This window comes from Alternaria ethzedia, assembly GCF_023757985.1.
Source record: "Alternaria ethzedia strain BMP 0044 chromosome Unknown scaffold_1, whole genome shotgun sequence".
NCBI classification, from domain to species: Eukaryota; Fungi; Ascomycota; class Dothideomycetes; order Pleosporales; family Pleosporaceae; genus Alternaria; species Alternaria ethzedia.
Genome location: NW_026056194.1, coordinates 656,909 through 681,723, shown reverse-complemented (window position 1 = coordinate 681,723; position 24,815 = coordinate 656,909). Strand labels below are relative to the sequence as shown.

Sequence of the window (24,815 nt, the reverse complement as noted above, 5' to 3'; positions counted from 1 at the left end):
TTGATATCAGGCTTTTTGGCTGTTCAGGTCACTTGTAAATGATAGCACTTCTCGATCAAGAAGATGGGCTGTTCGCGTCTATCGTGTTGCTAGGAGTGCAGGCCTCGGCTCATGATGGATACGGGAGCTAATACTAATGCGGTTTGCCACCGTTTACCTTCCGTTCCTGACGGTTCTGCAATTCCCCTGAACTTCATACATCGCCCACTTCCGCGACCTATTGAGTCATCAGTCGATTATGCCAAACTTCAGGTGGTTCTAGTGAATGACCATTACCGTGATAGGGCACCGAAGATGCGCCGCACGTCTAGATGGCAACGCACAAAAGATCCAGGACCGGCTGTTGGACTTGTCGGGGGGCTGGATATAAGTGTGACGAGGTGAAGCCTTTTTGTGGGCGTTGCACAAGACTAAACATCATCTGCAAAGGCTATGGAGTCAAGCTGAAATGGCAGGACGACGCCGCCAATTCATTGGCAAAACCACCACGGAAGAGTCGGAAGAAGAAGGCTATCAACGATGACCAAGCACTCAGCCCAGCGTCGACTATCAGCTTCGAATCCATACAATCGGCAGTTACGAGTCCAGATGTACTGTTCTCATCGCCTGACTCGGCGAAAAGTATGCCTGCTTTACCCTTCAACAGCCCTGTGCTGTCCTATGGGATATCTCCAGCCGATCGATGGCTCCTTAGTTATTGGGGAGAACAGCTCTCAAAGCTGTTGTCGGTTTCACCTCAAAATTGCATCGCGACACCATTCCAACGGCATTTGACGGCCATGGCCTACGAATCGCCAGCACTCAGATCGACAGTCCTCTCAATGGCTGCAAATCATCTCGCATTTGCATCAAACGATGCTTCACTTCACCTACAAGGCTACCGTCATCAACGAGACGCAATTCAAGAGCTTCAAAGGATGATTCAAGATCCAGTGAAGATGGATACTGAGCCAGCGCTGGCCACTGTCATGATGATGCAGGTTTCGGCGCGATTGTTTGGCGATGAGGATGAAGCCAACGTCGCGAACCATCTGACTGGCGCCAAAGCCATGATAACAGGGCGCAGTGGGGGCAGCTGGCTTGTCACATCTAGTGCTCGCTTCCTCCTGAGCCTGTTTGCATACCACGATATTCTATCTTCCGTGTCGAGAGGCTCGCAGCCATTATTGGATCATGAAATGGACTTTGTCGCCATCGAAGGGGAGAAAGAGCTAGAAAGTATCGCAAAAGTCCTAGTGGTCGTTGCAAAGATCAGTCAGCTGCAACACGCTATCAGGACGAGAAGAGCCCTGTCGCCAACAAGCCCTGCTTTGTCGGAAGATGAAAATACCACTGGTCAACATATCCAGCAGATTCTATTAGCCATGGAATTCGTTGCATGTAAGAGGGGGGACAGCGAGGAGCGCATAGACATTAGCTCGACAGCTGAAGCCTATCGCCACGCCGCCTTCATTTACCTCTACCGAACCTGGCTTGATATAGGTGCTCCCAACCCGATAAGCATGGAACATATCAATCAGTGTCTATCACAGCTACAGCAAGTCGACATCCATTCGCCTTTAACATCAGCGCATATGTGGCCGCTGTTCACCGCGGGCTGCGAAGCGATCGACAGCACACAACGACAATTCGTCCGTGATCGGTTTGAAAAGCTGTATGCTGTGAAGCATTTCCCCAGCTTGAAACGCGTCATGCGCGATATCGAACATGTTTGGGCAGCCAAGGATATGGAGCAGCAGATGAAAGGTCAAGATGGAATGGCCAAGGTTGACTGCATACAAGTCATCCTGAAAAGAAAGGGGCGGGAGGTCGATCTTGCGTGAGAGTTTGCCTAACGGACGTAGCTTGCTTTGCGCACAGACAGGTGGTTCTTACACGTAAGGCAACACTTGGATGGAGCAAGGCTCCGTTTGCGCCGGACGATATAAAAATGGGATTCGGTGGCCTATGCTGCGTCCATTATACCTTCAACCAGCCAGACTACACTCAACCAGCCACAATGAACACCCCAACTTCCGTCTCTCACTTAGAGTCTCTGCCCGCAGAGCTCTTCAACCGCGTTTTGAGCTATGTTTATAATCCTTACGATTGTGAGATCGACGAGTCCGACACCGCGTTCGGCGGTTACCGCTTCGAAACTTCCCTTCTGCGCATCAGCAAGAGCATCCATCAGCTCGCGAAGAGCTATGTGCATCACATGCTGTCTTGGATACGATTCGACATCAACTGGGGTGCTTTCGCAATTCAGCCACACTGGCTTGGTGTAAAATACATCAATATTCGTCATGTCAAAGCCACCAAAACACTCCCGGACGGATATCTGAACCTGAGTCTACGGCCCATACCTCAGGAAGCTCCAGCTGGGCGTTTGCACATCAAGATAGAGTTTCCACATGCCAGCGATGAAACCCAAGAGGATGTTACACGCATGGTCAAGACTGATGCAAACATCTCGATGTCCCTGCTAGTACTTGAGAAAGACCTACCTGGTTTCATGCAGGTACTTCGCATGAATGACCTAGCCTATTGTTACCGCAAATTCCCAGGGACTACAATCTCCAATGGCGTACGTGCGCGTCCTGGTGTTCATGGCATGAAATCTGAGATCGTTGTCGCACATGGCCAACAGCTCGAGCGCTATCAACATCTAATCTTAGAGTTTCACGTCATGTGGAATGTCCTCCACAAGACTACCATTACTGGACACGCAGATAGCCATCTTGCTAAGAAGTCTGCGGACTTTATACAGGGGCAGCATGAACATCAAGCGCGAGAGTCGGTCGGTTTCTCGAAAGCAGACATGAACGCTAAATTGCCTATCGAGCTCATGGGAGAAGGGATATCATCTCTCCTTTGGCTCAAACACCGGGGCGACGAGTATCTCACGAAAGGCTTATACGCAAATGCTTACATGTGCTACTCTAGCGCATGCACTCTTGAGGATTACTGGCTAAAAATGGCTCCACCGCCTGCTGATTTCACCGTTTGGTCACTTGCCGGCTTCCTCTATGTCACCTTTGGAGTGACGCTCATGTTCAATATGGCGATCGCCAAGATGAAAGGGCGCTTGGACTTGGTTCTTAAACATCCTCGTGGCACATCAATGTTTGGATACTACGGTATGCTCGCTATTCTCAGCGGTGGCGGTGGACTTCTTGATGATCAACGCTATATGGAGCTGAGCATGGTAGCCATGATCTACGAAATGTTGACTGAGGACCTCAACCAGGGTGATCGATTATTCGATCTCGTTGGCAAAACTTGGGAGGATGACGACACAATCGATGATCTATCGCCAGATCTAGGTCTTCTCTACGACACTGTCAAGGAACTCGACGATGCAGAACCCACACCCGCTTCTGGCCCTAAGAGTCCTGATGGACTGAAGGCAGCAGTAGCAAGTGGCTTCGCAAATGTCGCGCCGCTGAAGTGGGCGGTCTCAGTTGACAACTTCCCGAATCCATTGCGAGAAGTCGTCCAGTTCTTGCCACGGGTTCAGCTCTTGCCGGACGGTGCTGTGGAGAACCCTAGTGGATATAGCTTCCAGATCCCGGTGTACTGCCAGCCAACTGATGAGCAGCGCATCAATAGAGAGGACCACCCGAGGTATCTCGTGTAAGGAATGCTCAAGGACATTCGCGGTATTCTAGATGAAAGCCTTGTGTACAAGGGACATGTCGCTGTTGATATGACGTACAGGCAGGAGGCTTGAGCGTTCCAACCTAAAGTTATCCAACAAAGTTTATTGAGGTCTTCTGTGTCTAAAAGGTTGTGATTTCTCATCGTGCATTTTGGTTCGAAGCTGCCAAGGTAAGCCCTAGTCGCAGAACCACAAGAGATCATACCTAGGTATCTCGTGAATCGCCCACATGCGCGACGGCGGCGATGGCAGAATATACGCTTTGATCACTTGGAAGCTGACGAGATGCATCGATATAATAGCAGACTACACGTCAAAGACATGCACGCCGGTAATAGCACGCGCCCGTGAGGCGCAACATTACGACGAGCGCGACAATTTGGACTATCCTGCAGATGGCCATATAACTATCATCCGCAACTTTGAACAAGCATTGAAAGCTCTCGGTCATTCGAGTTATCTGCTCAAAATCACGACGATTATGGGTTGTGTATGTACCGCTCCTATGACACCGCCTGCGCAACCGAAAAAATGCGCAGCCAGCTCTAATGGATCGCTTGGTTCCTTCTCCGCAGCGCTATATCGCAATCACCCAATAGGAAATCTCGGGTCGCATCGATACAAGACGTAAAGATGCGGGTGAGATGGGTGTTGAACTGTCTGATGGTGCGTGAAGAAACAGAAGGGAGGCCGGGCAAATTTTCGATGTCATCGAGATTCTGCTTGGCGCGCTAGTCCAGGCATAGATTGGCGCCGACTGTCTTCCCGAGGGGTCTCCACTTAGGGCCCCTTCCCAGCCACTTTCAGACACATGCAGAAAGATCAGGTCCATGGTGAGCTTTGTGGCTTACCCCGCGATTGTAATCCTCGGCGATGGGGAGAAGAACGGCTGAGCCTCACACATCAAACGCCTGTCCGCCGACATGGACACGCAATCTACCACCGCAAGGACTGTGGCCAGCAGAGACGCGAGCATTGAATACATCAGCGACCACATCTTTCAATTGACACTCTCCCCAGAGAACAAAGCGGAAGTATTTGAGCCTGGCCTTTCCAAGCTCGACGAAGGTCAAGAGGAGGCCAGCCTCATCCTTCGAAATTTGACCTCATGGTGTCCAGATGTCGCTGCTCAGTTTTCCCAACGCTCAACTACCACCATCTTGAAGACACCATTCCGTCTGGTCTTTCCTTCAGGCGCTCGGGGGGCTTTCGACAAAGACCTGTATCCACGACAGTATTTCGCGATCTCCTATTGCTGGCATTCAGGCGACTATCCGAACCCGAACTATGAACCGCACGATCGTTGGCCTTTCAGCAAGCCCTTTGTAGATGCCATTCTGGGTGAGAAAGAAAGTCCTCGCATAGGACTTTGGATTGATCAGCTCTGTATTGAACAAGAAGACACTCTCGACAAGCAAATTTCTGTTGCTGCCATGGATGTGATTTATCGATCATGCATGCGTCTATTGGTTCTGTTAGAAGACGTGAAACTTACTGAGGCGGAGACCCACCTTGTGGAGAACTTTGAAATCACCAAAATACAGTGGCATAAGTCATGGTTACCTGAGCCGGAGGTTAGACCGCTCTATTTGTCTTTCTACAAGAAGATCAACACAGCGAGATGGGTACGTGAAGCTTCAAGAAAAAGGGAATTCTGAAGCACACGCTAACTTGCTCATTCTTTCGTTGCAGTGGGATTGTGCCTGGTGCTTCCATGAATTCAACGTCAACGAACCATGGAGCGACAAAAGGCAGCGTTACAGGAATCACAATGCGACGTTCTTCATGAATGGACCCGGTGATTCCATAGTCAAGATGAAGTGGGTAAATCTCCAAGTCATCATGTCTACAGCGATAGACTTGCCGTCTCACGAGAACAATATCACATTAAACGCCTTCAAGGGCCGAGAAATCTTCTCGGGCTTTGCTAATCAAGGCGGACCTCCTACAGCGACCATGACATCGAGTATCATGGCCTCTCATAACAGCGTAGCTCGAAAAGGCTGTCAGAATCTTGGAGACCGCATCAGCATCATGATAAACATCAGTGGGCGTGCCCTCGCATACTACGGCGAGGCATTGAACAACAAAGACGAGGTACTCTATTTCAGCGCACTTCTCGCCCTCGCGGCAGGAGAGACATACCCACTCAGTGTGACGGACCCCACATCGATCAGACTCATGGGCAATAAGACGTGGCTTTCGCGAAGCCTCGGTACTGGCGATACTATAATTCCAAAATTTCTTCTAGGAAGTGTGCAGGGCATCCGCCAGATTTCGACCGAAGTCATCAAAATCGACATGATTTTTCTTCCAAGGCTCAGTACACCAACAGATCACAGCTTCGAGCTGGACACTGTTGGTCAAGTTTTCCCTGGCACAATACCAACTACAGAGCCGGCAAAGTATGTCGCTGATGCAAGCAAATCGCATTTACCTGCCGCCCAGACGGACAGCGAATGCGACGAGCACCGACGAAGGTTCATCGCCACTTGTATCAGTAATGGTATTCAGTTTACTGCCAATCTATGGGAGCAGCTAAAATGTGATGTTGTACACCCCAACTATAACCAAGGCATTTTCAGAGATCTGCAGCCAAACACCGCCCTCTATATACCAGCACAAAGATTTTTGGACCAACTACGACGATATGCAAGTCCAGAAACGTTGGAGAGTAATGCATTTGACTTGGATGACGCCAGCATCTTCTTGACCTGGGTAACCGATCCTCGTTCAATGTATTACATTGGATCTCTTTCATTCCGCTTGCAATGCACCATGGATGGGCGTCAGGCTCTCATGACTATCACGAGCATTAAGGAAGACTGGAAAGATGCTAAGTTTGAGGAGCTTCAAGCTGCAATCCCTACTGATTTGCTTAACGCGAGTTGCATGACGTCGAGGGTTTGGATTCTGCAACCATTGGAGATCGATGAAGGCGTTGTGTTGAGATGGAAAATTGTGGCAAAAGCGCTGCTGCTCGGTGAGCCAAATTTGATGGAGGAATTGAGACTGCATGGTAATCAAGACGATGCGGTGGTAGCGTTGAAAGCGGACACATGCGTGGGTGGTTAGGCATGTTATGGGCCTATGTACCGAGGTTGGTGCGTAGCGCAGGACACCGGACTTGCTGTTGCCGACCTTAAAAGTATTGCGAGCTCCATTGAGACCATCAATATACTCTCAGTGCCATCTTTACGGGCAGCTTACTTCGCTCCGGCGCACAACATGCTACATTCTTATTCAATGACTTGCTGTTATTATTGGTCATGCTGTATCATGGCGGACGGACGAGCACAGCTGCTGCACGGCCTTTCTTGCTTATTCACGAGCCTGACAGGTAACCTACATTACTAATTCTCCCGGAAGCGCATCAATCGTCCATCCGAATTGTAACGTACACTATCACCCTACTCGACAATGAGGTTCGCTTCCACGGAGTTCGCCTTCGTGTCGCCTGCCTTTGAGTGGCTTGTTCGCTTGCTGCAGCCTTGGGAATGACGCCCCTCCTGTGCGATTGCCCTGCAGGTTCATGCTCTCGGCATCTCCTTCAGCTCCTCTGCCACTCCGCCCCAGTCTCGCTATCGATATGGCGCCGAAGCCCCAATGTCGATGACAAAAGTTTGCCGCCGCGCTCACTTGTGCCTTGGGTATATATCAAGATATCGAGCTCTCTGTGAGGGCCACAATCACGGCCCGCAATCATCGCCATGGATCGCTCCACGAAACCAAGCTTCAACTTTGTGAACCTCACACACCCCGACGATCTCAAGAATGAAGAAACGCAACTGCGCATTCGACGTCTAGCTATGACTGAGGTCGGTAAAGCGAGAAGAAAACCCAAAACGAAGAGGGCGCGCAATGAAATCGTCCTTGAGTTTCGCAATCCGTCTGAGAGTCGCGTCGATATTGACCGGTTTGGTGGCGGTCAGCTTGATCCCTTTGACCCCTACCCCATCGAACTTGACGACTCTTGTCGAGCGCTACTAGCGAACAGTAGGCGCATTCACTCGTTTTTGTCAGACTCTTTCCTGACTTGGCGTAGTCTTTAGTACCGACGACAGCAATCATCCTAGCCAGCTCCGTGGCTCCTGGTACCCCGTTGGACTCAGCGATGCGGCAGCTTTTAATAACATGCTTTCCAACTCACAAAACTTCTTGTTCCAGAGGCGCAACGGATATTACCCTTCACAAGATGATGCCATAGCATTGAAATATCACAACAAGGCGCTTCGCCACACCACCCAGATGATGAACGACCCGGCGAAGCGCACGAGTGATGAAGCTATAGGTGCTGTGGTTTCTTTCATGATCCACTTTGTAAGTCGCCCGTGTGAGGACAATGGCGGCAAGGCTGATGATCTTCAGGCTTTATTGGGGAACTTTACCAGCAGTGATTGGCAGAAACATAGTAACGCACTAGTGAGAATAGTGGGACTAAGGGGCGGATTCGATACCATTGAGAAAGAGCACTTACGAGTTACGATCAGCTGGTCAGCATCTCCGGGTGAGCCCAAGGCTTGATAATTGCTGACGTCTGAATAGGGCAGACCTCATAGGAAGCTTCTATCAAGACCATCCTCCTATTGTACCAATGCCACGACAATGGACAGTGGACTCGAAATCTCCACCGAACTCCCCACGGACGTGTAACGGCATATCGTTAGTCTGGAAACAGCAGCTACCAATGCAGCTTGACTTTGTCACCATCTTTGATGATATAGTCCAATTGATCTCTCTCGATAGAGCTTTCAATGAGGAGCAGTTGATGCTTGCGATTACGAGCGGTAGCTGGCTGGAACCGACGATATGCCGTCTCTTAGCTATTCGTCCTCTAAACCACGGCAACGCCAGAGCGAACGTAGTTGAAGAGGTTTGTCGACTTGGAACCCTACTCTTCTTAGCACCAGTTTGGAGAAGCTTTGGTCAATCACCAGTATGGACGGCGGCTATATCGCGCAATCTTCTCCTTGTATTCACGAAAAACATGGTCGAATGGAACGACTTGAAGCCTTTGCTCATCTGGGTGCTCTACGCCGCCGCAATCGAAACCAAGGATCTGGCAGAACGTAGCCAGTTCGTCTTCATGCTTGGCATCCTGATGAGTGGCATGCAGCTGCAGGCGTGGGATGACATCATGTTGATCGTGAAAAGCGTATTGTGGGTGGAAAAGGTGTTCGTAAGTACTGATGAGTTGATTCGCGACGAGGTTATGCAGATTGTCAACCACAATCCTATGAACATGTTCCCGGTTGAAACTACGCCGCCGCCAAGTTTCTTAGACGACTTTGCGGCGGAAACAGAATAGAACTAGACTAGATCTGGAAAGAAGACACCCTTGTTGCTGCAGCTACCAATAGCAAGACTTAGCATTGCTGCTTGACCTCGCTCTCTTACAGTCGTTGTACGTACAGTAAATGCCCACCACGACTGTAGGGAGCACATATGAAGCTGCCGTGAACGATCAATACTTGCAGCTACCCTCTACCTAACTATAGATTTGCATCTAGGGTGCTCTTGTGATTCGCATAAGGTTATCGTGGCAGAATGGTCACCGGAGGCCTACTGAAGAAATTGCAGCTGACCAGAGGCACACGCGCTATCATGCCATAGCAGTCTGAAGTTTTGTCCTTTAGCCAGGGAATGCCTAAGTAAAATAACATGTATGTGCTGCATGACTCAAGGAATTACATCGTGCTGACAACTATCCGTACTCTTGCACAGTCTATGATCTAGGTGCCCTTCCGTTGTAGTCCATTCCCGGCTCTGCTGTATAATTTGCGAAGCAGTCATAATTGAAGTCGATTTCGGCACTGCGCTTTTGGAGGAGCTCGACAACGTGGTCGAAAGAGCAGAGACCGTTTGCATCAGCGGGACATCCTGGATGAGACTCGTTGATCGGCACAACGGCATCATTGCTAGTTGGCCAAGTTAGCTGGGTATCGGGTTTCGAAAGAACAGAGTGTACTTACACGATGAATCGGATCTGCTTTGTTGGTTGCATGGCAGAGCAAGAAAGAACCTGAGTAGTGAAGTGGGTAGCAAACGGCACGAGCTTGCTAGCTACGAAGCTGTTCTGCCCTTCATTACCGAGAGGACTCAGTGGTGGGCCTTTGAACAAAGCCGTCAAGTTGAACGCAGTGAGTGTATCAAGGACGACAACTTCGTGCGTAGCATCGGCATAGATAGACTGGTCGAGCGGGAAGTACGTCGAGGAGTTGTCAAAAGTCTCGTTCAACGCGGAGTTGGCACCGGGATATTGATGGGTGAAGCGTGCGATGAATTCGTCTAGGAAGCCTTTGCCTTGAGCAGCAGAGACAGGAGATCCCGGGCCGTTGTTGTAGTAGAAGGACAGATCGAAGTAATACTCGTAGTTCAGGAAGTCTTGTTCGTTGAAGAGGTTGCAGAAGGCGGAGTAGCCGAGAGCGTGCGTCTCATACGAACACAGTTGAAGCATAGCGATGGCGTCGGTGGAAGTAAAGCTGATACCGCTAGCCTGCGACTGCAGACGAGCGAGAGTGGCGTTGAACGCGTTGTTCGCAAACTGAGCTGCTACACGGCTACCGATACTGCCTCGGGTCGCAATGTTCGAGTTGTTGCAGATCTCGTAAGGTGCGCCGGAGTTGTTCACGCCTAGAGTCTCAACAAGCAACTCGATGTTGACCTCGTCCATGTACTCGGGTACACCAAAGAAACCGGCAGCGAAGTTTTCCGCAGTCTTCACCATCCGGTCTTGGGACTGTGTTCGGAAGACCGGAATGGTGCCCGCTTCAGTAAAATTGTTCAAAAGATGGCCATACAATTGGCGGTACTCAATACCCAACAGGAAGTTCATGCTGCGACCCGACGGTGTTAGGAGCTCGGCGCCCAACTTGTATGTCCAATCGCCCAGGAAAGAAAGCTCTCCAGAGACTGCAAGACCAGTTTTCGTCGCGTTCGCAATCTTCTGAGCAAAGGTAGCGGGCGCAGCGCCACTGGTTGGGTATCTAGCGCCGTGACGGTAGAGCAGATGCATCTGGGTGATGTCGCAGCCATCCGGTATCAGAGGACTGGCATCAGGAAGACCGTAGTCTGCGCTGCGAACCGAATACCATGGGCTCAAATTACCCCAGTATTTGGTGATATCAAAGTTTGGAGACTGCGAGCCACTGCCGTGGGGCTGTGGCTTGATCAGAGGGTATGAAGATGCATCGCCATCGTTGTAAGGATACGACGGTGCTGTTTGGATGGCATTCGGCTCGGCGCCTGTGGGAGTCGCTGATGATTGTTGGGTTAGTTTAAAGACCAGAGCTCAAGGAAATATTGGTGACTTACGGCCAGGGAAGCCGACGACAGACTCTGGCGGGAAGAGTTCGGAGTTGACCTCGGCTACACAATCAACCCATCAGCATTCCGCTCTCTGCGCAGCTTCGATCAGACTTACTGCCAGCGGGAGGATACACGTCTGCACTGCTTGCGCCTGCGTTCCCAGCTGCCGAAATTGTCGTAGTTGGTACAGCTCCAACCCTTGCAAGGAGGGCAAGCAGTGCGCCTTTACGGGCGGTGTTGGTCGTGATGCGCATCTTGACAATCGCAGAAGCCTAGGTCTTTCAAAAGGTATGTATACCAAGGAAAACAAGCTCCGACAAGCCTTGATGCCCAGCAATGTGGGTGTCCCAGAGACCCATCTTATAGTCCCCCAAGCCCTGCAACGGTGGAGAAAGGCGTTAGAGTTGGGCATTTCGCTACCGAAGGGATACACGCGGCTCGTAGTAAGCGTCGCGCAACCAATGGGATGCGGAATTATGAACACATGCGTTGACCAATACTTCGAAAGCAGGGATGCCATCACTGCAATGACAGCACTGACGTTTGCGGGATGCAGATATCACGGTACCCAGGTACTCATGCGGTAAAGCATGCATTGGTGCGGGGGACCTTTGCAGCTGCTAAGTCCTGGTCCACGATGACGGCGTTGGACTATGCTGCTTTGGGTGCCGCACAACGGCGTTCTTGTCCACCTTTGAGCATATCGACAGGAGCACCCTGGCTGGCGGGTTCATGGTGACGAAGGGCTCTTTGTAGCAAGATACGCGATGAGGAAAAGTGTTCAGGCTACATTGATGCGGACATAACCCGGCCAGAGTGAGTTCATCGGTTTCGTCATCACATGCGAGCCCAGTTCACTTCCTTTCGACGTTGACGAGAAAGGTTGCTATTGTCATTACACGTCCACGGACTATTTATACATGAAATCGAGAAGCCCCCCGTTCTCGCCAGACACAGCAGAACTCAAAACGCCAGTGCCAATGCCGATGTATCGATGAGACGCAGCAAATTAAACACCGCCCAGAACGACTGATATGAAGACCCCGGTACCCACCCATAACCACGATCTCATCAGTCATTAACATGTGATCCATCAACGCCGAACACAAAGTGAGGAAGGTAGCATCCAAGTCGCGATACAGCGCGTGAGCAACGCGACAACGCCTTACAAGCAAGAAAGGAACCAGCGCTAAAAGCTAAAAGACTCAAACTCGTGTCTGTTCAATAAGACGGAGAAAAGAGGAAAGCACTAAGCGATAGGCCATCGAGTACGCAGTCCTTGTGTCCATTGCCCGTAGAGGATGTCGGCCAGTATCCCCTGCTGCTCCATACCAGGCTCGACGTAACCAGGCAGTTTCTTCTCGTCAAAGTAACCGTGGCCATCAGCCCCAGAACCCTTCTCACCGACCACAAAAGCGCTCTGGCGGCGTTTATGAGACTTGAGGTGAGGGTTGTTCTTGGCCATTACGAGCTTTGGACCCTTCAGCGGAGAGCCCGAGTTGGCGATCGGTGTGCCATTTCGTGTCGGTGTCGATATCGGAGTGTTGTCACACTCCTCTGAAGACTTACTGACGGTCGACGTAGCTGCACTCGTAGTGCTCGACCGAACACGTGTTGTGCCTGTACCATGCACAGTTGTACCACCCAAGCTAGTGTCGCTGGTTTTGGTGTTGTGCTTCAATGGTGATTGCGCGGGCGAGACTTCTATGCCAAGAGCGTACGCAAGCTTTGTGTCATTCTTGAGACGGTCCACCATAGCCTTCAATAACATAAATTCGCCATGTGGGTCGATTTCGTCAAGATGCTGCCAGGCCTGCGCAACTCGTCCGATAGCGTCGCGTTGATGGGGCGATGCTGTGTCAGCATGTGCCTCTTGAAATACTGAGTCCAGGACCTTGCTGTACGCTCGGCGACCATATAACGCGTCTTTGGTGATTGGCATGTGTCCATCGGGAGCAGGTGGCTCGTTCTCGTTGTTCATGTCCAGTGGATGGTTGGACGTGGGAGGTGATGGGCGGAAGGTGCGCGCTTCGGGGTTCGGCTGGAAAGACTGGTTGTTCTGAGCAGGTGGGTTGCTAGGGGGGTTTGAGCGAAGTGCTGCACGACGTTCGCCCGACGAGACGCGCTTGAAGTGTCGTACGGTCGATGGCGAGTTTCCAAATGTCAGATCGACACCCAACGGCGACTTATTGAGATTGCTGACGCGACGAGCGGTGGGTGTATCGCCAGACGGAACGCGGAAAGCCGTGGCTTGGGAAGTTCTCCGAGAGGACGGACGTCGTCGTGCTGGGAGTGGTGAATCGGTTATGTCGCCCAAGGGTGCTGCGTTGAGGTCCATCCGTTGCATCATGGATTCGACTTCATCGTTGCCTGAGGAGGGTATGCGGGCCAGTTTGCGACGCTGTTTCAAAGTCTGGCGTGCTTGAACGGTCCCTCGCTTGACGGTATCAAAGTCCCAATCGTCTTCCTCGGCTCTAGGGGAGAGATCGACCCTGATAAACCTGTTAGCATGCTGTTTGCGAAAGTCCGGCGAGTTACTGACATGGTCTCTTCATAGTACTTGGGGTGCGATGCCGCTTGTTGTTCCCTTTGGGCGTCGTACATTTGCTTGCGCTCGACGAGCTCGCGCAATGCCTCGACCTTGCCCGCGCGTTGGACGAAGCGGTGTTTGAGGAGTTCCTTCGCGGTCGCACGTCGATCCGGATCCTTGATTAGACATTGTGCAATGAAGTCTTTAAAGTCTTTGCTCCATTCTTCGCCCTCCAGCCTTGGTGCTGGGTTCTTCGGAATGGTGAAGAGCACCTTCATGGGATGTGACCCAGCGTGTGGCGGTGCGCCCTCTGCCAACTCCATAGCGGTGATTCCGAGGGACCAGATGTCGGCTCTGAAATCATAGCCAGCCTCTTGGATGACCTCGGGTGCCATCCAGAAGGGTGTACCGACAAACGTCATGCGTTGTGATTTGATATTTGTGAGTTGTGCGGCGACACCGAAGTCGGCGAGTTTGACCTTGCCTTGGTCTGTGAGGAGTACGTTGGCGGCCTTGATATCGCGATGGATCTTGCCGGTCGAGTGTAGGTAGTCTAGCCCGAGCAGGAGCTCTCGGCATGTGATGGCGATGTGTGCTTCGCTGAAGGTACCTGGTGCCAACTATGACGGTTAGTCTAGCTACGTGATGTCCGTTGTGTGACTGCGTACCAAGTCGGCGGCAGAACCTCCACCCAGATATTCCATGACTATCCATAACTTGACGCCCTTGACGAAGCTAGTCTTGTATTCGGTGATGTATGGACTGTGGCAGGTGCTCAGCAGCGAGATCTCGGCTTGGATGTCGGCGAGCTCTTCGCTGCTGTCTTCGAGGTCGATGTGCTTGATGGCGACTGTCTCGCCCGTTGTGCGGTCAATGGCTTTGAACACCTTTCCGAAGCTGCCGCCTGCAATGGTCAGTAATGGAAAATCGACCAGGCTATGTCAAAACGTACTGCCCAGCTCCTCCATGACTTGATAGTTTTCGGCCATGGCGGGCGATTACAATGTCGCTAGGCGGAGCGCAATGGCTGAGAAATATGCGATGTGGTCGGGGTCGGGCCAAGATAGATGCAGTGGTGTTTCGGCGGAAGACGGTTGGGATAGGAATAAGACTCGGCTGTGGTACTGGGCTGCTCAATTGCGCCGCCGTTGTGGTGTATATCAGAGTATCGCGCAGGGTCCAGCCCTATCATCGCCGAGGCAACCAGCCTGATCGTCAAACAAACGCACATCCCCGCCGCCACCTTTTGGCGGAGATTGGCATGACGTCGGTAGGTATCAGTGCTGTAGAAAAACAACACAGGTCGGGCATGTCCAGGACAGCGCACCAGACGTCGGAGCAGTATCGCGGAGCCTTTGGCATCCAAGATCAGTTTGTCCACGCCATGTCCAGAGCAGCCTATTCCACTCCTCTCCAATGTTGCCCTGCATGAGCTCCCCACTGCGGCTGTCATGCAGCAGCGGCTACCAAAACCGTCAGCCGTCTTGCCAATAGACGTGTGTGGTGGTGCATCGTCTGCGCCTCATCCCGCCGATGATTACTTTTCCGGTTGCTGAGGGAAACGTGAGCTAACGACATGGTGCTGCGAGGCACTCCAGGCATGTCAAACCTACCATGCCACGCACCGCCAGCTAGGCTGGATTGCGAACAGTCCTCGTAGCCTGAAACAGGCCGCCTGTACAGCGCACTCCTGGCTGTTGCTGCAAATTAGGACGAGGGCGACGATGGGCCTCCATGGCTGTCTAACCGCCAGGGCACGCGCACCACGTTATCCGTCGCGGTTCTCCTCAGCAACCGCAAAATTAGAGTCTAGTACAAGATGACCACTACCCGTCGTTGACCGGACACTCGACGTGCTACCCAGCTAGCTCAAACTTGACGGCTACATGGGTCGTGTTCTGAGGTGTCAAATTACGTGGCCCGACCCCTCATCTCCGCAACATGGCAGTGTCGTCTCGAGAATGTGGGACCGAGCATGTGTTCGACAGCAGACTGCGCGTGTGGTGACCTGTACGTCTGAGTATACCATGGAGCAATGAGCGGGCGGCAGTAGATACAAGACAGAGCAGACGTCGCCCTCAACAGACGGACATTGGTTCACCGTCTCCACACAGGGCCTCCGTCACGAGACTAGCCGCGCAAGCAGTCCCTTGGACATGCAGCCAGGAGATGGGTTCCTGGATTGGGTTGTTGATGGCCTGAGCACGGCGCGCGTGAGCGACGGCTGCACAAAGACTGCGGCTTCGGCTGTAGGAATCTCTAGATACTCGTTGCCGCTCTGAACTCCGTGGCATGCGCTCTTCAATGTCTTTGGTATGAGTTCTTGCGCCGCTGGCTCAACGCTCTTCAAGTCTTGGTTCTCGTGGTTTAGAGGGTCGCTCCTTCTCCGATTGGTCGGCCTCCCTACAGCGCTTCTAGCCCTTTATCTCGAAGTCTACGGCAGCTCCCCAGCCGCCGCCTCGCTTATTCTTCACCGACTCGCTCGCCGCGCTCGTCTCTCAACCATTCTCTGTACGCTCAAGGAGGGACAGTACGTCAGCAATACCATCTTCTTCGTCGGAGGAGCAGACTCCATGGACAGAGCACAGACACCGACAACCCTGCACGACAAAGGGGCCGAGTCGTCATCCCAGTCGTCAATAATATCCTCCAACGCCCCCGACTCCAACGCTTCTTCTCAGTCTTCACCACCCAAGACCATGCCGTCGCATTCTCGGTCCAAGACGGTCGACGTCATCGGGCAAGGCAAACGCCTGTCCCTGCAGTTCCCCATCCAGCCAAGTACGGGCATCAGTTCACCAACCTCCTCGACACGGTCGCGCCCGCAATCATGGATGAACGGGGCAACGTCTGTTCATTCGCCCGAACCCGAGGATTCTACCTCCGAGACGAACATTCTGGCGGTTCTCGCTGCTCAAGAGCGCTATGTCCTCGAACTTAAGGAAGAGCTCACCAAAGCAGAGGCTGATCTGAACACGCTCAAGACGCACTGGACCCATCACGAAGCGAACAAGCGTCGCAATGAGGTGCGCAAGGTCGCCGCGCTGCAGCCTCTCAACACATCGCTCGCCAATGCTCCACCGGGCCAATACGAAGACGATGGTTCGAATTCGTGGATGCAGAAAGAGATGGAGCGCAGGAAGAACCTACTCAGCAGCACCAAAACATCCCAACGGAAGGTCTTCAGCGGCTCGCGACATCTAAGAACCCTATCACTACTCTCTCCCGACCGCCTCCAGTCGCCATCATTCCCCCAGCCACTCGATCTACACGACGACCCCGCTTCCAACTCCCGACCGCAGCTTCCTGCACGGGCTTCCACCTCGTCAGAGATCACACGACAGGTCGTCAATGCCGGCGAGCACGACCGATACGACATGGGCGGCATGCCCACCATACAACGTGAGCAGCTCATTCGGGCTGGCACTCAGATGGCGCAGGATTTCAAGAAGGGGCTATTCACATTCATGGAGGATATCCGACAAGCTACGGTGGGCGATGAGGCCGTCAACACGGCGGACGGCAATACTGGAATACCAGGTGTCAAGAACCCCTCTAAATCTGGCCGCAAACCGTCCGAGGGTCGCCCCGCCCTTAGTCGGTCCGCCAGCTCGAAGAAGACCACACAACAACTAGGTTCCACTGGCGATGACTTCTGGAAGGAGATGGGCCTGGGCGAGCCCAAGACTACTGTAGTCAACAAGAAGACGCACGCACTCAAGAACACGACGACTCCGCAAAAGCAGATCCGCAAAGTTGCATCCGAAGAAGACTGGGATAACTGGGACACCCCCAACGAGTCACTTCTGGTCGACTTGGAAGACTCCAAGGACAGCTCAGATGAATCGGATGCGCAGACCTCGCCGGTGTCCGGCCCAGGCAGCTCTCGAACTAGCACCAGCACTAGATACCACTCGAAGCGTCACGATTCCAAGGCATCGTCGCTCACCTCCATCAACCAAGAGGACCTGACACCACGAGAGTCAAAGCGCAGCTCCATCCCATGGCCTGATATGACCAAGGTGTCACCCAGCAACCTGAAGCGTACCGCATCACATCTAATGAAAGAGTGGGAGAAGCAACTCACCCCGCCCCCGGAATCGAGGAGTGAAGATTACTCGCATGGCGATTTTATGAACTGAACGTTTGAAACGGTAGTTGCATTTAGCGATTTAGCATTATGACGCGACGCCATTAACAGCAATGTCTAATTCAGTGTTGAAGAACTTCTTGAAGAGGTGGTTTGCTGTGTGGAAAAGTTCAAGGTATAGCATGGCGTTGGCGTAATTGTACATATTGGAACCTAGCTTCGGGTAGACATGTACCGTCGTAGAAGCATAATGAGAATCCGAATACCTCAAAACGACGCGACCGAATCGCTTGCTTGCAACATGTGTGAAGACATCCGTGACGCTGGAGTGGCGGTGCCAAGACCCACCTGCCCGGCATCTCCCGTCCTCCGCTCTGAACTCCGCAAAAGTTCCCGGCGGCGGCGCATCGCATCGCCTTTGCAACAGTATCACTTGTACCTCACGCTTGCTTCGTGCCGCAGTCGTAATCAGCTTCAAGAAGATGGCTTTTCCAGGAGGTGTGGGCTCCATGCCAGCCGCCATGAATCCCAATGCAGGCATGTCCGAGCAGGAGCAGCAAATGGTGAAAGCAGTATGTGCGACCCCGTCTCCTCTATACAATTGCGGTGGAACATAATAGCATGTCGCGAGGGTGTAGCTGGCTATACACGGCTGTCAAATAATATGTTTGGGGAACCATGGCTAACATGCGAATAGATGCAAATGGGTATGGAGTCTTGCATCGGCAAGACAGTAATGGCAGGCGTAATGGGTGGCGGTCTGGGTGCTATGTTTGGGCTCTTCATGGCTTCCGTATGTGGCCAAACAACTCATAGTTTCGAAAGAAAGAGAAGGCACGACTGACATGCACAGATGCGATACGATACCCCGATGTCACAGCCCCTCCCCGTCAACACGCCGGCTACAAAACCTACAACCGCAGCCACCGGCGCAACGGCAACGGCAGGCGTCAAGCCTTCGACGATAGCTACCGGTAGCGTCAACTCCGCATCCGCAGCCACTCTCACCTCAGCACCCTCGGCCTCTGCGACTGCTACCCTTCCAAACCCCACCGCTACCGGTACCGTACCGCTTACCGACCTTCCCCTACGCCAGCAACTACGGGCCGGCTTGCGCGACATGTACCGATCCTCAATTTCTAGCGGACGCAACTTCGCCAAAGTTGGTGCTATTTTCTCAGGCACCGAGTGCGCAATCGAGGGGCTCCGAGCCAAGAACGATCTGTACAACGGAGTGGCGGGGGGCTGCTTGACTGGGGGTATATTGGCAAGAAATGCTGGGCCGCAAGCCGTGGCCGTAGGATGCGCAGGCTTCGCAGTTTTCAGTGCGGCCATCGATGCGTATATGCGTATGCCAGAGGACGAGAGAAGCAAACCTATCGCGTAATGTCTGTGAGGCGACCATCACGACTATGAGTCGAACCTGGGGTGGAACTCATGTCATTGATGTATGTGTACGATATACCACAAGCGATGTTGGGGTAGACTCGCGACTTAGCATTGGGCGGCGTTTGGAGGATTCACTCTATCGAGACTCTCGACTTTACCAACGAGACTAAAAACAATATCAAGGGCTATGGAATACAATCTTGGCCGTCTCTCAGTGTTACAAAAAAAGTTCGACTCAATATATGTTGAACCAGCGTCGACTCATCTACTTCCAGCACGAGGCTCCCCTTACTGCCACCAGCGCGATCCGGCCAATCAAAATTCGTGAGGGTCTCACACCAAAAAAGTCGGGCCCCACCGCCACCATCGCGAAATCTTCTACCACACCAGCGGCACGCCCTAGTCATATTGACGGTCCAAACCTCGCAACCTTCCGAACTTAATATCAGGATCTCAACTTTCCACGTACAACAAACTGAAACTTCCTGTTTACCGGACTGCGACTACTGCCGGTCTACCGCGCAATGGCAACACCCACTGCGGCCCAGCAAAAGCCCATTCACTCGCTTATTTTGGATACGGGCCCATTGATCAAGAACACAGTATCGATCTCTACTATCATCAACGCCGCGGAAGAACTATGGACTACTCCTGCTATTCTCTCCGAAATCCGCGATGAAGCCACACGGTCACGTGTACAGACAACATTGATCCCATTTCTGAAGATACGGAATCCTCAGCCGGCAAGCTACGATGCAGTCATTGCGTTTAGCAAGAAGACAGGTGATCATGCGGTACTCAGTAGGCAGGATTTGGGTATCCTAGCCCTGGCTTACGAAGTGCACTGTGAGAGGAACGGTGGCGACTGGGGCCTGAGAGAAATACCCAAAGGAGGAATAAAGAGGAGGCCTGGAGAGATTGAGCAGTCGAACGAGGAGAAATCGCAGAGTGGGGGCCTTTCCACCTCAGCAAAGAAGCGCAAGAACAGGCGGAAGGCAGCCAACAAGACTACCGAAGATACCGCTGAAGATGCGATGGAAGGCGTACAGATCGATTCCGGATCTGTCGAACCAGACGACATTGATGAAGGCTGGGAGCAGCCTACAGGCAAGCGGGCGGCGAAGGCCAAAGCGCCCAAATCTACTAAGTTTAACTTCAAGCCCGCAGCGGAGTTAGACAGCAGCCTGGAACAAGCCAATGAATCGGAGGAGCAGACCGCCCAAGCCGAAACAGACGAAGCAGAAGGTGGAATAGCTGTCACTCAGGAGCAGGTCGAGGAGCAAGTACATGAGCAGGTTGTTGCACAGGTTCAGGATCAGGTTCACGAGCAGGTGCATGACCAGATTCACGAGCAACTTGAGAAACAGGGCGAGGGAGAGCTCGAGTCTCAAGCTGTAGAGCAGGCGGAGGAAAAGATCGAAGAGCAGGTTCAAGAGCAAGTTCAAGAACAGCTTCAAGAACAGGCTGGTGAGTTGGGGCTAATCGACCAATCGGCGGCGGTCGAGGTGCCCACCACTAACATCCACATCGAGCAGAAGGCAGAGCTCTCACTCGCGCCTGAGACCTCCAGCCAGCAGGATCTACAAACCCAGCAAGTCAGCTCTGACGAATCAAAACTGGCGCAGGAACTGGAGGACCTCTCGGTATCCCATCACGCCACTCAACAACCTACGCCCCCTACGACTGACGATTCAGCTGCGGAGTCTGACTCTGATGGCGACTGGATTACTCCACAGAACCTTACAGAACACCAAGCCAAGGACGGAGCCATCCAACCGCAAATTCACACAACAGCCAATCGCCAGCTGGACGTAGCAACCATGACGATCGATTTTGCGATGCAAAACGTATTGCTCCAGATGAATCTCCAACTTCTCTCCACAAACATGCAACGCATCAAGAACGTCAACACCAAGGTTCTCCGGTGCCACGCCTGTTTCAACATCGTCAAGCAAATGGACAAGCAATTCTGCCCCCGCTGTGGTCAAGCAACCCTACAAAGGGTTTCCTGCTCTACAAACGCCGCTGGAGAGTTCAAGATCCACTTAGCCAAGAACTACCAGTACAACAAGCGTGGCGATAAATACAGCATCCCCAAGCCCATCGCCGGTACTGCAAACACAAAGTGGAGTCATGGTCAGGGAGGAGGCAAAGGCGGCTGGGGTCGAGACCTCATCCTTGCTGAAGACCAGAAGGAATACACTAAGCGCGCTGAAGAGGACAAGAGGACCAGGACGAGGGACCTCATGGATGACAACTATCTGCCGGGCATTCTGACAGGCGATCGGGGCAGAGCCGGTGGCAGAGTCAAGGTAGGCGCAGGCAAGAACGTCAATGCGAAGAAGAGGACGTAGGATGCTGTTGTGGCTGCCACTGAGCCAAAGCAGTTGGGGGCATGCAGACTTTTGGTCAGGCGGACTCGGATGATCTGATGTGGTGGTGAAAGCCATCGGGTCACCCGGCTTACTGGGTTTTGGGCGTAAAGGTTCATGGCGAATGGTGTTGAGCCATGCTTGGTTGATCATCGGAAGATATGTCTCAGATAGACGCATGATATCCTAAAAGTTTCCATTTGTCCTCTCTAGATATTTGAGTAGATGGCCCCCTGCCGCCTCGCTCCACCTGTCCCATTCGACTGCACACAATCCAATGTCTGACGACCGTACGGTAACATGATCCTTCAACCCTTCCAATATACCTACATGCACTACACGTTTGTATTCTGATAGCGCGTGATGGGTATTGTAGTGCACACCGCTTGTATATCGCCGTGCTGTGATTATGTGCCATAACTGCATTGTCCAGTAGTCTTACTTCCCAAAGCGCCACTACGCCTGTGACTGGGTGGCATAGTAGACCCGGGAAGCCGATTGTGGCTCGGCACGCTCGGTTATCTTATCGGACATGCGGCCTCTATGTAAGGGTCAACGAGCTGCATCCAAACGAGCTGTATGCCGATAACACTTCAAGATACTCGGCACATTTTTCTGCATTACTACGGACGCAGTAGTGCATGCACAGGTCCTTAGATCGGCAGTATGGCTTGGCGTATCTCTTATCCCGTGCTTCGAGTCGCAGGGTAGTTCTTTAGATTCTACGTAATTTACCTGTACTCAGCATTCAGCCCCTGCGCTGCGGATGTGAAGCCATGGGTCCGTGTCTTGGAGGGCCTAAAGATATGACTCAGCAGGCACTCATTGGGGACGACGCCACTATAGTCTGACAGGATGTGGTGCATACAGCGATACTATACGGTGCCATTATTCGTATCCTGAGAGCTGCCTGAGAGTGGCTCAGTCGCAGGAAAGTGGCGCAAAACCTATCAGCTCGTGATGTAATCGACAAGCCAATGCGCAATGATTTTGAGCGAAAGGACTGGCAGTCAGCAAGTGTATTTCAGTGGTGGCTGAGATGTAGTTCCAGACTTAACCTCAAGCTGATGACCCTGCGCGGGTTCAGACGATCGGTGGCCGTCTCATCTGCCCCAGTGGTATATCGTGATTCGGAGCTGGACGCTCTCGTGTCTCACAACTGCGGAAACGTGGCGTACAGTGACAGCCGAGTCCGTGTAACAACGCATTACCCTTACATAGCTCCTTACATAGCACACATGTGGACTGTGCCCAAACGCCTCGCTTACGTCAATTCAGTCCAGCTTGAGAGGTTGCGATTGGTTCTGGGGGCTCTTCGGGGGTGGATCACGTTTACCGGAGGTGCAGTGAAAGAGCGCTTTATGTGAATGGTAGGGCGCCTCGAGACCCCAGGCGACGGGGAAGTGACTGCCGAGGGGCCAGCATGTGAACGGCGTGGTATGAGAGTATACAAAGACCTCTGTTCCGTTACCATATTACGGAGGGTGCGATTGTCTTGTACAATATACTTGGTGTTTGTCTGTTATTGAGTCGTTATGGCAATTCTCAGTATTCTTAACTCTTGGACGTCGCTTCCTAGATCGTACTTTAGACGCGTAAGTCTTGTTCAATCGTTTGTTGTTTCCTTCTTCACCATCATCACACTTACCCACTCCAGCGATCGAGATCGAGATCTTCTTACATGCCCGAGTTCACCGACAGCTCTAAACAGCTCGGCTCCTCCGCGGCTAAGGAAGCGCCGACCAAGCCCGGAGACCATCGCACCAGGATTATTGCTCGTCTTCGCGATCAAGAAATCCATGTTCCGGATGTGCATTACATATACACGGACTGGGCAGCTAAAGTGCACCCGGATGTTCTGGTGCTGAGACAGCATCTAGAGGGATATTTCCAAACGTTCATCAGTACCGAGAGTCAAAGGAAGAAGCAACGTCGGGTAGACAACGGACTCTGCGCGGGATACTTTTGGACACATGTCGAACCAGAGACGTTCGTTATTCTAGGAGAGCTTGTGGCCTGGGTAACTTGGCCCAATTCCTTATCGCGATTGTCGACTAACGTAAACTGTAGTTCTTTTTCTGGGATGACGAGATCGATTGCGGTACTCTGACAGATGATCGTGACAAGACCGAAGCTTATTGTGACGACACAATTAATTTCATCCGACATTGCTTGCAGCCAGAACTCTCTGGCGAAGTTCCGGCACCGGGGCGGTTGCATAACTGCGGTCCATGGGTCAACATAGGAAGAGCAATGCAGAAGGGCCAGTCGAGAGGTACGTCCATCCAAAGTATGCTAGGCAGATATTAGCTAACAAGCATTGCAGAAGCACGTGACCGGTTTGCTGAAACCATCTACGACTTTATCCGCGGCGTCAAGACATCTCAGGCTACATGGGCGCAAGGGATGTCTACTCTCGAGGAATATACAGTGCGCCGTTTGAGAACTGTTGGTACAAACCCGTGCATTGCTGTCATGCAATGGGCCTACAACCTCACTCTTCCACCGTCCATCTGGAACCACGAAGCTGTAGTAGCCATAACGCGCGAAGTAGCCATCTCCGACTTCCTCTGGAACGACATTGTGAGCTTGCGGAAGGAGATAGACGACGGCGATATCGATTCTGCCATCCCGGTGATGGTATGGAACGAGGGATGTAGTGCGCAGGTTGCCGTCGATCGATGTGTGAAGATGGTGGAGGAGAGCTGGGCGAGGCTATTGGAGGCAGAGACCCGACTTGTGAAGGCGCATGCTCAAGAGTCTGAGCAAACCAGGCGCGATATCGAGACGTTGGTCGGCGGGTGTAAGGACGTATTGGTAGGACATATGGTTTACTCGTGAGACTTTTAGGCAAACTGCATCGAGGACCACGCTGACTTCAAGCCAGGCTCAAGATTCCGCGCAACATGGCCGCAGCAAAGATGAACGAGAAGGATTGCAGTTTCTGCATTATCCTATAGAACCGAAGGCTTGAGAGGCGTCGTCTGCTGTGAATAGAGAGAATGATAGACCCGGGGGCAAATAGCAGTTTCCGCCTATCGTATACACGCCCTTGTTTGGCTTGAAGATGAATGGCTCGCGACTTGGTATCAAGGCTAGAACGGACTTTCCTCAGTACACATCCGGAACAATACAACATATTCTCTGGACGTGATAATTGCCGTCATTGTGAGCTCTCCTGTGTAGGGTCAGCTTTGCAAAAGCAACGCGAAACTCCCCTTTTGCCAGAGCTAGGACCACGTTCATAGGACGAAGAGGCTGGATGGCGTACTCGCCGTCATTCTAAACCGCGATAGCGAGTTGCTAGGACATTGCCCTGAACTGCCAATGTCCGGAGCACAGTCTGCCGTCGTGCGGGCCACTTTCAGGCAGACAATTGACGTGGTGCGGGTGGGTCGTGATTGGTCGGGCGGCGATGTGTCCGAATCGCCAGGAGGAAAGACCGCGTCTTTGCCTTAGCTTCCGCAGCCGGTACCAGACTTCATC

The 24,815-nt window shown here is 52.4% G+C and overlaps 9 protein-coding genes across 9 annotated transcripts; 7 read left to right on the top strand and 2 right to left on the bottom strand.

The window, feature by feature from the left end:
* Nucleotides 1-63: 63 nt before the first annotated feature.
* Nucleotides 64-1,823, top strand: J4E87_000219 (uncharacterized protein; the record flags this gene model as incomplete). Its single annotated transcript, XM_049371878.1, has 2 exons — nucleotides 64-70; nucleotides 430-1,823. The coding sequence occupies 2 exons, from the start codon at nucleotides 64-66 to the stop codon at nucleotides 1,821-1,823; spliced, it is 1,401 nt and encodes a 466-aa protein (XP_049238012.1).
* Nucleotides 1,824-1,999: 176 nt separating this feature from the next.
* On the top strand, nucleotides 2,000-3,619 carry J4E87_000218 (uncharacterized protein; the record flags this gene model as incomplete). Its single annotated transcript, XM_049371877.1, has 1 exon — nucleotides 2,000-3,619. The coding sequence occupies one exon, from the start codon at nucleotides 2,000-2,002 to the stop codon at nucleotides 3,617-3,619; it is 1,620 nt and encodes a 539-aa protein (XP_049238011.1).
* A 3,731-nt stretch (nucleotides 3,620-7,350) lies between these two features.
* On the top strand, nucleotides 7,351-8,948 carry J4E87_000217 (uncharacterized protein; the record flags this gene model as incomplete). The annotated part of the gene is made up of 3 exons (XM_049371876.1): nucleotides 7,351-7,636; nucleotides 7,686-8,133; nucleotides 8,186-8,948. The coding sequence occupies 3 exons, from the start codon at nucleotides 7,351-7,353 to the stop codon at nucleotides 8,946-8,948; spliced, it is 1,497 nt and encodes a 498-aa protein (XP_049238010.1).
* Nucleotides 8,949-9,365: 417 nt separating this feature from the next.
* On the bottom strand, nucleotides 9,366-11,202 carry J4E87_000216 (uncharacterized protein; the record flags this gene model as incomplete). Its single annotated transcript, XM_049371875.1, has 4 exons — nucleotides 9,366-9,558; nucleotides 9,613-10,897; nucleotides 10,955-11,008; nucleotides 11,064-11,202. 4 exons carry the CDS (start codon nucleotides 11,200-11,202, stop codon nucleotides 9,366-9,368), a joined length of 1,671 nt encoding a protein of 556 aa, XP_049238009.1.
* A 995-nt stretch (nucleotides 11,203-12,197) lies between these two features.
* J4E87_000215 (uncharacterized protein) lies at nucleotides 12,198-14,467 on the bottom strand (the record flags this gene model as incomplete). The annotated part of the gene is made up of 4 exons (XM_049371874.1): nucleotides 12,198-13,440; nucleotides 13,491-14,098; nucleotides 14,147-14,382; nucleotides 14,431-14,467. The coding sequence occupies 4 exons, from the start codon at nucleotides 14,465-14,467 to the stop codon at nucleotides 12,198-12,200; spliced, it is 2,124 nt and encodes a 707-aa protein (XP_049238008.1).
* Nucleotides 14,468-15,793: 1,326 nt separating this feature from the next.
* On the top strand, nucleotides 15,794-17,620 carry J4E87_000214 (uncharacterized protein; the record flags this gene model as incomplete). Its single annotated transcript, XM_049371873.1, has 1 exon — nucleotides 15,794-17,620. One exon carries the CDS (start codon nucleotides 15,794-15,796, stop codon nucleotides 17,618-17,620), a length of 1,827 nt encoding a protein of 608 aa, XP_049238007.1.
* A 457-nt stretch (nucleotides 17,621-18,077) lies between these two features.
* Nucleotides 18,078-18,955, top strand: J4E87_000213 (uncharacterized protein; the record flags this gene model as incomplete). Its single annotated transcript, XM_049371872.1, has 3 exons — nucleotides 18,078-18,140; nucleotides 18,266-18,361; nucleotides 18,422-18,955. 3 exons carry the CDS (start codon nucleotides 18,078-18,080, stop codon nucleotides 18,953-18,955), a joined length of 693 nt encoding a protein of 230 aa, XP_049238006.1.
* A 526-nt stretch (nucleotides 18,956-19,481) lies between these two features.
* Nucleotides 19,482-21,311, top strand: J4E87_000212 (uncharacterized protein; the record flags this gene model as incomplete). Its single annotated transcript, XM_049371871.1, has 1 exon — nucleotides 19,482-21,311. One exon carries the CDS (start codon nucleotides 19,482-19,484, stop codon nucleotides 21,309-21,311), a length of 1,830 nt encoding a protein of 609 aa, XP_049238005.1.
* Nucleotides 21,312-23,582: 2,271 nt separating this feature from the next.
* Nucleotides 23,583-24,289, top strand: J4E87_000211 (uncharacterized protein; the record flags this gene model as incomplete). Its single annotated transcript, XM_049371870.1, has 3 exons — nucleotides 23,583-23,604; nucleotides 23,656-24,166; nucleotides 24,217-24,289. The coding sequence occupies 3 exons, from the start codon at nucleotides 23,583-23,585 to the stop codon at nucleotides 24,287-24,289; spliced, it is 606 nt and encodes a 201-aa protein (XP_049238004.1).
* Nucleotides 24,290-24,815: the final 526 nt, after the last annotated feature.